The 12,155-nt window shown below is 51.3% G+C and overlaps 2 protein-coding genes across 2 annotated transcripts in view; one reads left to right on the top strand and one right to left on the bottom strand.

Moving 5' to 3' along the window:
* LOC112115804 (D-beta-hydroxybutyrate dehydrogenase, mitochondrial-like) overlaps positions 1-295 on the bottom strand; it is a 48,906-nt gene extending 48,611 nt beyond the window's left edge. Inside the window, exon 1 of the mRNA XM_026650146.2 lies at positions 109-295. Coding sequence (XP_026505931.1) covers positions 109-282 — 174 coding nt within the window. The 5' untranslated portion in view covers positions 283-295. The remainder of the gene's footprint in view (positions 1-108) is intronic.
* Positions 296-388: 93 nt separating this feature from the next.
* The window catches only part of BDH1 (3-hydroxybutyrate dehydrogenase 1), a 34,316-nt gene continuing 22,549 nt past the window's right edge, over positions 389-12,155 (top strand). Inside the window, exons 1-2 of the mRNA XM_026650161.1 lie at positions 389-459; positions 7,894-8,025. Of these exons, the coding sequence (XP_026505946.1) occupies positions 7,940-8,025 (86 nt within the window). The 5' untranslated portion in view covers positions 389-459; positions 7,894-7,939. The remainder of the gene's footprint in view (positions 460-7,893; positions 8,026-12,155) is intronic.

Here is a 12,155-nt window from a genome sequence, read left to right on the forward strand (position 1 = left end):
AGGGGGTGCGGGGCTGGCTGCGGGCAGGGGGCTGGCTCAGGGCAGGGCAGGGGGTGCAGGGGATGGAGACGGGGGGGGCTAGCTCAGGGCAGGCTGGCGGGTACTCACAGGGAGAGCGGCTCGGGGCAGCAGCGCACGGAGCAGCCCCAGCAGCAGGACGCAGCCCAGCCCCAGCAGAGCAGCCGGGGACCCGCCGGGCAGCAGCAGCAGCAGCAGCGGGAGCCCCAGGGCCAGCGGCGGCAGCAGCAGCAGGGCCCGTCCCCGGGGCCGGGCGGCCCGCATGACTCCCGCAGCGCCGCGCAGCGCCGCGCCCCGGCCGGGCGGTGCAGCCCGCGGGCTGGGTGCGGCCGGAGGCGGAATGAGATCACTTCCCGGCCGGCGCAGCCCATCCCAGCGGCGGGAAGCGGGTTACCCATTAGCCGGCGCCGGGCGAGCCTCCCAGACACGCGGCTCCTGCAGGTAACTCCGCGTCGGGAGCAGCCTCGGACCGCGGCCGCCCAGCTCCGCCAGGGGCTGCCCGGGCAGGGACCGGGGATCGGCCGGCGCCGCCGCGAGCCCAGAGCCGGGCTGAGCCGCGCCTGGGGGACGGGATCCGTGCGACTGTACCGGGGGGAGCCAGGCACAGAGACCTGCACACACACAGAGACACACACACACACACAGAGACCTGCACACACACAGAGACACACAGACACACACAGAGACCTGCACACACACAGAGATGCACAAACACACACAGAGATACACACACACACACAGAGAGAGACCTGCACACACACAGAGATGCACACACACACACACACACAGAGACCTGCACACACACAGAGATGCAAAGACACACACACACACACACACACAGAGAGATGCACAAACACACACACACAGAGATGCACACACAGAGACATGCACACACACACAGAGATGCACAAACACACAGAGAGATGCACAAACACACACACACAGAGATGCACAGAGACGCGCACACAAAGGTACAGACACACACACACACGCGCGGGCACGGACACACACAGGTAGACACACGCACACAGAGAGACGCACGCGCACAGACACACACACACGCGCGCGGGCACAGACACACACACACGCGCGCACAGACACACACACAGAGACGCGCGCACACACGCGCACAGACACACACGCGCGGGCACAGACACGCACACAGAGAGACGCACGCGCACAGACACACACGCGCGCACACACACACACGCACAGACACACAGAGACGCCCACAGACACACGCGCGCACAGACACGCGCACACACACACACAGACGCGCACACACAGAGACACGCACAGACACCCACACGCGCGCGCACAGACACACACACACGCGCACAGACACACACACACAGAGACGCGCACAGACACACACGCGCGGGCACAGACACACACAGAGAGAGACGCGCACAGACACACACACACAGAGACAGAGACACACACACACACACACACGCGCGCACAGACACACACACACAGAGACGCGCACACACGCACACACACGCGCGCCCAGACACAGGCGATGCGGGGTTCCCCCGCTCCGGCCTGCGGGAGAAATGCAGGTCAGGCGGGGCCGGGTCTCTGCGCCCCGCTCCGGCCGGGAGCGGGCCCGGGACAGGCGCGCGGGGGAAGCGGACGAGGGCCGCGGGCAGCGAGAGCTGGAGCCGCCCCGAGCCAGGCCAGCTGCCCCGGAGGCGCAGGCTGTGGCCGTGCCCAGCCCCCGCTCGGATTGGCCGGGGAGGCCGGTCGGAGGCCGGCACGTCAGCTCGCCAGATGCCGGGGGCCGGGTCCGGGGGCCGCTGCCAGCCCGGCGTGTGCGCTGGCTCGGGATGCTGCTGGTGCCGGAGTGTGGCTGGGCGGGTTGAAAGGAGTCTGCTTGTCTGAGCGCTGTGCTGCGGGCTTGGGGTGTGCGGCCAGCCCGGGCCAGATCCCTGCAGCGTGTCCCGGGAACCAGAGAGGCCGATGTCAGGGGCTGGTGCTGATCCAAACAAACCCCAAATCTCTGTGCCTTGGAGGTGCCTGGCCCTGGCACACACACACCTGCCTTGTACCCGGAATTCCCCCCTCGCTCTCCCCAGCGGCCACGGCTCATACCCACCTGAGACAAGACTTCCTTTTGTTTCCCAATGAGAAATAGTGGCAAGAATCAAGGGCAGAGCCTGGCCCCAAATGGCCAAGGTTTAATTTATACAATACTTCGGTACAATGCTTTTAAATAGATCTTCCAATGTATTTATCCTAATGAATCGACCTAAGCTATGTCGACTCCAGCTACGTTAGTCACATAGCTGGAGTTGCGTAACTCAGGTCGATTTACCCCCACAGTGTAGACAAGGCCTGGAACACAAATTGTGTGAAAGTAGCAGAGATTGTTAGACTTCCAGCAACAAAGTCATTGAAGTCTATGGCGCTTCACCTGAAGAAGCACTGAAAACCTGGGCCCTCTTTTTTTCAATTGTAAACTTGGTTCGTACAGGAAACCCAGTGCTGAGTTCCGTTCCCAGCTTCATCAATGACTTGCTGTCTGACCTTGAGCAAATCAATACACATTTCTGTGCTTTAGTTTATCCATCCATAAAATGGGGTCAATAAACTTCCCTATTTCACAGATACTTATTGGGAGGCTTAATTAGTAAATATTAATAAAGATCCTGGTAGGAGAAATGGTATGTATCATTAATTGTATTGTGATTAATAAGAGTGAAAAATGGGCACAAATGTTTACATACTCATAAACTAATAATGTGTAACAGGTTCAGGCGGTGTAGATTTTTTTAATTTAACAAAATGAGCCACGCTCCCAGCGCTGTAAGCTAATCCCCTCGGGGAGGTGGAGTACCTGCAGCGCTGGGAGAGCTCTCTCCCAGCGCTGGCACCGCGACCACACTCGCACTTCAAAGTGCTGCCGCGGGAGCGCTTTGGAGTTTTGAGTGTAGCCATGCCCTAAAACTGGGATAATTGCACTGGTGTAAGCCCTGCCCAACCAGTGCAGTCAACTATTATCACTGACCTGATAGAACATATGAAATCACTGCTAGTAAAATTGGCAGATGACACAAATTGGTGGAGTGGCAAATATTGATGGGCTCAGGTCAGTTATACAGCCTGATCTGGAGTGCTTGGTAAGGTGGCTCATTTGAACAGCATGTATTTTAATATAGCCAAATCCACGTGGGAACAAAGAATGTAGGTCAGAGCGAGTATCCTGGAATGCAGTGACACCAACAAGGACACAGAGGTCACGACAGATAGCCAATGAGCATGAGTCCTGTACATAAGAGGGTTAATGCAATCCTGGGTGTATAAGCAGGAGTAGGGACATGCTATTACCTCTGTAACAGCACTGGTGAGATCATTACTGGAACAGTGTGTCCAGTTTTGGTGTCCACACTTCAAAAAACATGTTGAAAAATAGTAAGAGAGCTACAAAAATGATTCAAGTTCTAGAAAACCTACCTTATATGAGAGACGTAAGAAACTCAATCTATTTAGTTTATCCAAGCGTAGGTTAAGAGGGGACTTGGTCACAGTCTACACCTATCTACCCGGGGAAGGGATTGTTGATGGTAGAGGGCTCTTTCATCTAGAAGAAAAAGGCCTAACAAGATCCAATGGTTGGAAACTGCAGCTAGAACTTTATTTTAGACTGGCAATAAAGTGCACATTTTTTATACCGAGGTAATGGACTGTTGGAACAACTTACCTAGGGCTGTGGTGGATTCTCCATCATGTGAAGTCTTTAAATCAAGACTGGGTCTATTTCTATCAGACATGCTCAGCCAGAAGTTATGGGCTTGCTGCAGAAGTTACAGAGTGAGGTCTGCTGGCCTGTGTAATGCAGGAAGTCAGACAAGGTGATCATAATGGTCCCATCTGGCCTGAACATCTCTGAATCTACACTGGGGCTTTGCACCGGTGCTGCACAGCTGCATTAGGGCTTTGCACCACTGCTGCACATTTGCACTGGGGCTGTGCACCACTGCTGCACATCTACACTAAGGTGCAGCCAGTGCAAACATTCTTAGTACTGGACTCTGGCACGAAAGATTAAAATCAGTTACTTCAATGAAGGATTTCCTGCTTCTTGATTTAAATCATTATTGAAATCAGTGATTTAAAATCACTTTGATTTAAACCCGTCCACCCTGGTGAGAGGCACCGAGCAAGTGGAGCTGCTGGGATCCCTGCTTCTCGCTCCCAGGAGACTTGGAAGAGGGAAAGCAGAAAGAGAAAGCAGTCATCTTTCCCCCATCGCCCTTCTGCCTCCGTGTGACAGCAAGCAAAGGAGGGAGACAGAATAATTGCAGCCTGATGGCCTGTCATTGCTTTAACATAGGCCTGATTCAAGAACAACTGAGCCTTGCTGGAAAGCTCCTTGTTAGCAAGACCCTAAATTCAGCGTGCTGGTGTAATGACCCCCCCGCCACCCCAGGGCCATCGGCTGGGATTGGACAGTGCAGGCCTCTGAGACAAAGGAGTAACTCCCTTATGGGGAGCAGTAATTTCAGAACAAGGGTGTGGGTTTGTGGAGAGAGATCAGATTATAGCTGGGGGGGGGGTGTGAGGTGCCCCCTGCAGACCCATGGTTCCCCAGGGGCTCACACTCACCACAGAGCTCTGTCAGCAACACAGCTCTCACTCCATGCCTGGGGCTCCCAAATGTGGGCTCAACCCATCCGCCCTTTCCTGTGGGGCTCCTGATTGCGTGTGTGCAGCTCTCCAGGCCCCAGTGACAGGGGAGATCTGGGTTCCTGGGAGTGCAGGTCATCCAGCGTGCAGAGAGAGATACAAGTGGAGACCGGCGAGCACCCTATGAGACCCCAGGGGGAACATAATGGGGGAGGGGGCCCAGGAAGGGAGGTATAATGGGGGACATGGCTCCGGGGGATGTAACTTGGGGAGAGGGGCTCCAGAGGGTATGGGGGCAGGGTGTACAGTCCCTCGAGGAGGAAAGTAATGAGGGGACAGAGACTGTAGGGGGGGAGTGAAGAGGAGTGGGGAGGGAGATGCTAATCACCCCGTTTCTTAGCCCGCCCACCCCCCTCCCTGAGGCACCCAGGTGTCACCTCTCCCCACTGAGGCACCCAGGCTGGGGGAGGAGACATTCTGCCCACCGAGCGGGCACCCCAGAGGCGGGAGGGGTCGCTGCGGGGGAGCTGTGACTAGGACAGGTGGGGGGGACGGTCAGTCAGGGAGCCCTGTGTGGCAGCCACCGGCTGTGCAGTGTTTGTAAAAGTGTAAATAACAAGGTAAGAAAAGAACATTGGGAGCCTGCCCCCGACCTGCCCCCTCCACAGTACCTGGCTTTGGAGCAGATACAGCAGCATCAAAGCCTGCTTTGGGGTGGGGAGGGGAGGGGTCTCGGGGCTTTGCAGCTGTGACTTTGGCAGCCCTGTCTGAACCAGCCCGGCATGTTTGGGTCACGATGCTGATGTGGCCAAGCCCTGGCAGTGCAATGCATGGTGCAAAGTCACCCTTGCCGGGTCAGGGCATCACCCTGCAATTTCTCTGGGCTCACTGCAGCTCCCATTCAATGAGAACCCCTTTGCTGCCTCCGGACACAGCTCTACAGCTATTCTCCCATCAGTACAACAGGGTTTACAACTAGCTGCAATTAACTGCAGGGGGGCTTAGACACAAAGATCTCAAGCCCGCACATGGGATTTGCAATATCACATGGGACCAATGGCCCATCTGCTCTAGTATCTACTGCCCAGCTAATATCTCTGGAGCGCTCTCACCTCACAGGATTGAGCCCTCATTTCCTGGCCAGGCTCTGGCCTGCTGGTCAGACCCACAGACGGTTGTGTCTCCTGCACGCTGTGCTCCAAAGCAGGTTCTACTGGACTGGTCACTCTCCATTTACAATATGAGCAGTAGCAAACTAGTACTGTACATTTCACATGGCAGTCCCTAGTGCAGGGAAAGGCAACAGAGGGTGAAGAGAGGGGAACAGCAGATTCAACCGAAGGAGCAGAGCAGATTTAGTGGCGGGAAGGCCGATAGAACAGAGGATGTGTGTGGGTGGGGTGGGGTGCGGGGTGGAGCAAGCAGTGCAGGTACAAAGGGGAGTTGGGTGTGCCTGCGGAGCAGAGCCGATACAATAGGGGTGAGGATGGGGGGAAGAGCAGGTGTAACAGGGAGGGGCAGAGCAGGCACAACAGAGCGGGAGGAGAAGCAAAGGAAGAGGAAATCGACTGGGAGACTCCAGCCCCCTTTCCCAGTACTCCAAGTCACATGGGAATGTACCATAACCTTCTTCCCTCCTTTGTCACTGCCATCAGGAACAGGGCTGGCTCTCCCTGAGACACATGAGGAGAGAGGGGAGCTAGATGTCATTCCGGAGAGCGCTCTGTTTAATGTAACAACTACTCCTGGCTCTGGCTGTGTGGGGCAGACAGATCACACCAAGGGGGGAGTGCAAAACACAGGCAGAAAGCAGCTCTCTCACCGATGGACAGGGGTGGGATGGGCAGCACTAGAAGTGGCGAGTACAAATCAGGAGAGAAAACCCCAATCATCTTCCCTTCCTGTGCAACCTTCCCCTGGCCTGGGCTGAAATCCATCTGCTCTGCACTTTGGCAGTTGTGCAATGATGTACATAGAGTTAAAATTCTTCTACACAAAACGCTCAGACCCTGAAGCCTGAGAGTTTATTACCCTCGTTATCATTATCTCTGCTTCCATAGATGCAGATTTTATGAATGGTCATAAAATGTTCTTGGATTAAAAAAAAAAATCTAGACAGCATTAGTAGTGCTGCTGAACCCCGTGCCACTATATTTCCACTATCTGACCACAGAAGGCATTCCTCTCCTTTCTTCTAAATGTATTGCCCGTCAGTTTCATGCAGTAATCTCACCTGAGTATCGGTGGTAGAACAGACCTGAGCAATGAAGGAACCTTTGATCTGTCCGAGAACCCCAAAGTTCAGATGCTTATTGGAACCAGGCAAACCTGAGTTTGTAAAGCTGGCTAGCACAAACATTCATGAGAACAGTCTTTCTTGCAAGATTTCCAGTATTTCCTCCTTCTGACCAAACTGTAAAGGCCCTAACAACAGCACTTTTCATGGAATGTTCTCATTTCTGGCCAACCTCTGTTTCCAGACAGACCCCAGAAGTGCAATAACAGCATAGAATAAAATATCTATCTATCTATCTATCTATCCATCTATCCACACACACACATTAAACATTAACCAGTATTTTCCAGCTTAAAAGAAAAAAAGTTTTGATTCAGGTTTTAGGAGAAAATTTAGATCAGATTTTGTTTTATACAAAATTGCTTCACTCTTGGAAAGGCCCCTTGTTCTTGTCTTCTGCTTTTGTGCAGTTTTCCTTTTTAGAATACCCTTTTCAGTGACTTCCTGGGCTTAGATCTGTATTGCCAGCCATTTGGGGCATTACATTTCAAAGAGCTGCACACATTTTTTAGCCACATGGCTACCACTGGCATTAAAGCCCAGGGAATGTTTTGAAAATGTAGGATTTAACTTTGCTCAGAGCACTGGATTTACATTTAAACGGTAAAGTATTTCAGACAGCTGACTTAAAACTAAGTTACTTGAGGAATTAATTTAAATTTTTTCTAAATGTTTAAGAAAATGCAGAGATTCAGAAGCAATACATCAGTGAAAATGGAGATTTTTGTAAAATGACCCATTGCTTTTCTGTTTGCTTAAACCCCTTCACTTTTTTAAAAAAAGTAGTTTAAACTGGTAGATGTTGCTTGAGCTGTTTATCTCACTGTGTGGGGTGGAGGGGGGAAAAGATGAGCCTACTTTGGACTTTATTTTATTGTTAAAATACTAGGAGTCAGCATGACTATAAAAGTGCAGAGCAAATAAAGGAGAGGTGCTTTCTTGTGTTTCAGAGCTAAAGGGGAAAGAGCTTGCTGTTGGTACAGTTTGTGGATTGCAATGATGCTGGCTACCAGGATATCCCGGCTGCTGTCACTTTTCTCTGTGAAAACGCTGAATTTCAGGGACATTGGAAATGGTCTCAGGTAAGGAACCTGGGGGACATGGGAGAGTGTGAGGGCTAGCGTGACACCCACATCAAGGCTCCAAACTTTGCTCCTTCGTTTCAATGGGATTAGTTATCTGCGTGAGTAGGGACCACTTGCATCTGTAAGAGTTTGCAGCTGAGGAACTGGGACTATGTATTTCTGTGGCTCCATTAAACAGGTACTGAACCAAATAAAACAACAGAGAAATTTGGAAGGGAGGGAGAGGGTTGTTTATGAAGATGACCTGGGCAAAATAATGAAGTTGCTTCTCTCTAAACGCAAGCAGAAGATTAACCATTTAGGTCTATAATCCTGGCTCAGACCAGGGCCGCCCGGGGGGAGGGGGGGCAAGTGGGGGAATTTGCCCCGGGCCCCACAGGGGCCCCCACGAGAGTTTTTTGGGGCCCCTGCAGTGGGGTCCTTCACTTGCTCCGGGGGCCCCGAAAACTCTTGCGGGGCCCGGGCCCCCGGAGCTTCTTCCGCTCCGGAACTTTGGTGGCAATTCGGCGGCGGGGGGATCCTTCTGCTCTGGGACCCGCTGCTGAAGTGCTCTGAAGACATGCGGCGGGGGGTCCTTCCGCCCCGGGACCCGCCGCCAAAGTGCCGGGTCTTCGGCAGCAATTCGGCAGCGGCGGGGGACCCCAGGCTGCCTGAATCCTCTGGGCGGCCCTGGCTCAGACAAAACACCCTCTTCATTCGGACCCAGAGTTTGATTTGAATTTGACTGGTCTAAATTCAGAGTAACTCCCCTCACTTTACAGGACTTGTTCTGGAATAAATGAGTCCAGAATCGGACTCGCAGTGAGAGCTGTGCTTGAGCTAAGACTGCAGGATTTGGTCTGAAATGCAAGAATTTGAATGGAGGAATCAAATTGTAAAATTAGGTTGGAGTCTAAACTCCTGTCTCCCACAAATGCTGTCTAAAAATGTTACTGATTTATAAATAAAGACAGGTGTTGGATAATGAAGTCAGATGTTTCTAGCCTGGCAGAATTTCATTTTAAAGTATAGTGTAAAAAATGGCTGCATATGTTCACTTTCAGGGCCAATTCTTGTTAACATTTCTGACCAGGCATAGCTCTCACTGCCGTGAGTAGTCCTTTAAGGTCAATGAGACAATGTTTAGTAGCAGGTGTTTGCAGGATCAGGCCCTACATTAATTTCTGTCCTGCAAAAGGACTTAAATGTTATGAAGAATCTTCTTTCCAACTCAAGTTAAAATAACAAGAACTGTTGTAAGAACTCACATATTTTCTTTTATGTAATTATTTCGATTTACACTGATGTCTCCATCCTTTCCTCTTTGCACTTTTACAACAATTAAAATGCACTTTATAACAATAGAATCAGGGCATGAGGACTGACACACAACCAAGTCCTCATCCAAATTCATAATGCACGATATTGACCTGTCACAGTAATATTAACCCTGGCTGACTATAGCCTGCTGTCCCTCAATCCACCTCCCCCACCAGGGCCAGATCCAAAGCCAGCTGAAGTCAATGAGAGTCTTGCCACTGACTTCAATGGGCTTGGATCAAGCCCCAAATGTCCAAGAAAAATGAGAGACCCCCCAGTTGGGGGAGGGAATATCTTTTATTGGACCAGCTTCTGTTGGTGAGAGAGATGAGATTCCAAGCTCTTCTTCATGAAAAAAGAAGCACTTCACAGATTACCTGGAAAGTTAATTAATCCTGGCTATACATATAAAATGATGGGGTCTAAATTGGCTGTTACCACTCAAGAAAGAGATTTTGGAGTCATTGTGGATAGTTCTCTGAAAACATCCACTCAGTGTGCAGTGGCAGTCAAAAAACCAAACAGAACTGGGAATCATTAAGAAAGGGATGATAATAAGACAGAAAATATCATATTGCCGCTATACAAATCCATGGTATGCCCACATCTTGAATACTGCGTGCAGATGTGATTGCCCCATCTCAGAAAAGATATACTGGAATTGGAAAAGGTTCAAAAAAGGGCAACAAAAATGATTAGGGGTATGGAACGGCTGCCATTTGAGGAGAGATTAATAAGACTGTGATTTTTCAGCTTGGAAAAGAGACGATTAAGGGGGGATATGATAGAGGTCTATAAAATCATGACTGGTGTGGAGAAAGTGAATAAGGAAGTGTTATTTACTCCTTCTCATAACACAAGAACTAGGGGTCACCAAATGAAATTAATAGGCAGCAGATTTAAAACAAAGAAAAGGAAGTCTTTTTTCACACAACACACCGTAAACCTGTGGAACTCCTTGCCAGAGAATGTTGTGAAGGCCAAGACTATAACAGGGTTCAAAAAAGAACTAGATAAGTTCATGGAGGATAGGTCCATCAATGGCTATTAAGCAGGATGGGCAGGGATGGTGTCCCTAGCTTCTGTTTGCCAGAAGTTGGGAATGGGCGACAGAGGATGGATCACTTGTTAATTACCTGTTCTGTTCATTCCCTCTGGGGCACCTGGCGTTGGCCACTGTCAGAAGAGGGACCAGTATGGCTGTTTTTATGTTCTTATGTTCTGGCTCTGATGGCCCCATGTGAGTTCCAGAGATGAGGGCGGGGGCTTCACAGAGAACACCATGCCAGCAGCCCCTCCCAGTCCAAACCAGGAGGGCCCCAGCCTGACTCTGTGGTGGTGGTACATGGGGACAGAGGCAGCCAGACTCTCAGAGAGCCACCTACCGAGCATTCAGGTTTGTAGGAAACACCAGGAAATAGTTCAGTTCCATTTGCCTTGTGTGTCTGGAAGATGTGGAGGCCACATCAAACCCATGGCAGCTCGCAGGCTTTGTGCTTGTGGCCCTTCAATACTAGTCAATAATGGCCCAGCCCTGGACTCTTCACTCAGGCAAAACTCCCACTGACTTTGTTTATCCGGCCACCTCACTTTGAGCCCAGCCCTGAAAGACGCTGAGTCTTCCCCTACTGACATCAGAGGGCCTTGGACTTTGGGGGCGGGGGGTTGCTTGAGTGAAGAGTGTGGGATTGGACCCTAAAAAACATTGGAAGCTTTGGCATTGGTTACTGATGACTTCACAGATGGCTCATGGAGATGAGAGTTTTAAACACTGAAGACTGAAAAACTGTGTAGAGATTTCTTGTACAAACAGCATGAAACTTTGGTCCAGATACTGCAGTCAGCTCCACCCAGGCAGACACCTGCACCCAAGAGGACCCCAGCGGTGCTACAGTCCCCTTTGCTCACACATTTCTGTTTCCTAAATGCACACCTTGTTTCTCTACTCTGCACGTTCTAAAGCACACACTGGCTGCCAACCAGAGCTGCAATGGAAGTCTCACCATCGACATGAATGGCAGTGCCGTTGTATTGTCCATGCTTTAATGCAGTGTTTCCCAAATTTGGGACGCCGCTTGTGTAGGGAAAGCCCCTGGCGGGCTGGGCCGGTTTGTTTACCTGCCCCATCCGCAGGTCCGGCCGATCGCGGCTCTCACTGGCCGTGGTTCGCTGCTCCAGGCCAATGGGAGCTGCTAGAAGCGGCGCGGGCCGAGGGACGTACTGGCCGCCGCTTCCAGCAGCCCCCATTGGCCTTGAGCAGCGAACCGCGGCCAGTGGGAGCCGCGATAGGCCGGACCTGCGGATGCGGCAGGTAAACAAACTGGCCCGGCCCACCAGGGGATTTCCCTACACAAGCGGCGTCCCAAGTTTGGGAAACGCTACTTTAATGCAATGGGATAACATTTTGCATGGTTGAATGATGACAAATTCTTCCTGAGATTTGCATATAGTTAAATTAATCAAAGCTAACAGATTTAAGAGGACAAATTAAATTCCATAACCATCAGCTCATTGTAGAGTCAAAGGTCTCTGATGTGCTCTCTAGAATTCAGTTGTTGTATAAGGGTGATTAAAACTGGTTCTAGGGTGACCAGACGTCCCAATAAAATCAGAACTGTCCCGATTTTTAGGCGTTTGTCCCGCGTCCCGACCGATGTTTGTTCGGGACGCAATTTGTCCCAATATTTCGCACTCCTGTTTTTGTTTTGTTTTGTTCCGCCGGCAGGATTCCGCTTTTTTTTTTTTTTTCCTTGATCTGCCGGCGGGACCCCCTCTCCTTTCCCCCTCCCCCCCCTTTTTTGGCGCTTTCTTTTCTTCTTTCTCCTTTG

The sequence above is a fragment of the Terrapene carolina genome, unplaced genomic scaffold (genome assembly GCF_002925995.2).
Source record: "Terrapene carolina triunguis isolate 2854851 unplaced genomic scaffold, T_m_triunguis-2.0 Scaffold88, whole genome shotgun sequence".
Taxonomy (NCBI): domain Eukaryota; kingdom Metazoa; phylum Chordata; order Testudines; family Emydidae; genus Terrapene; species Terrapene triunguis.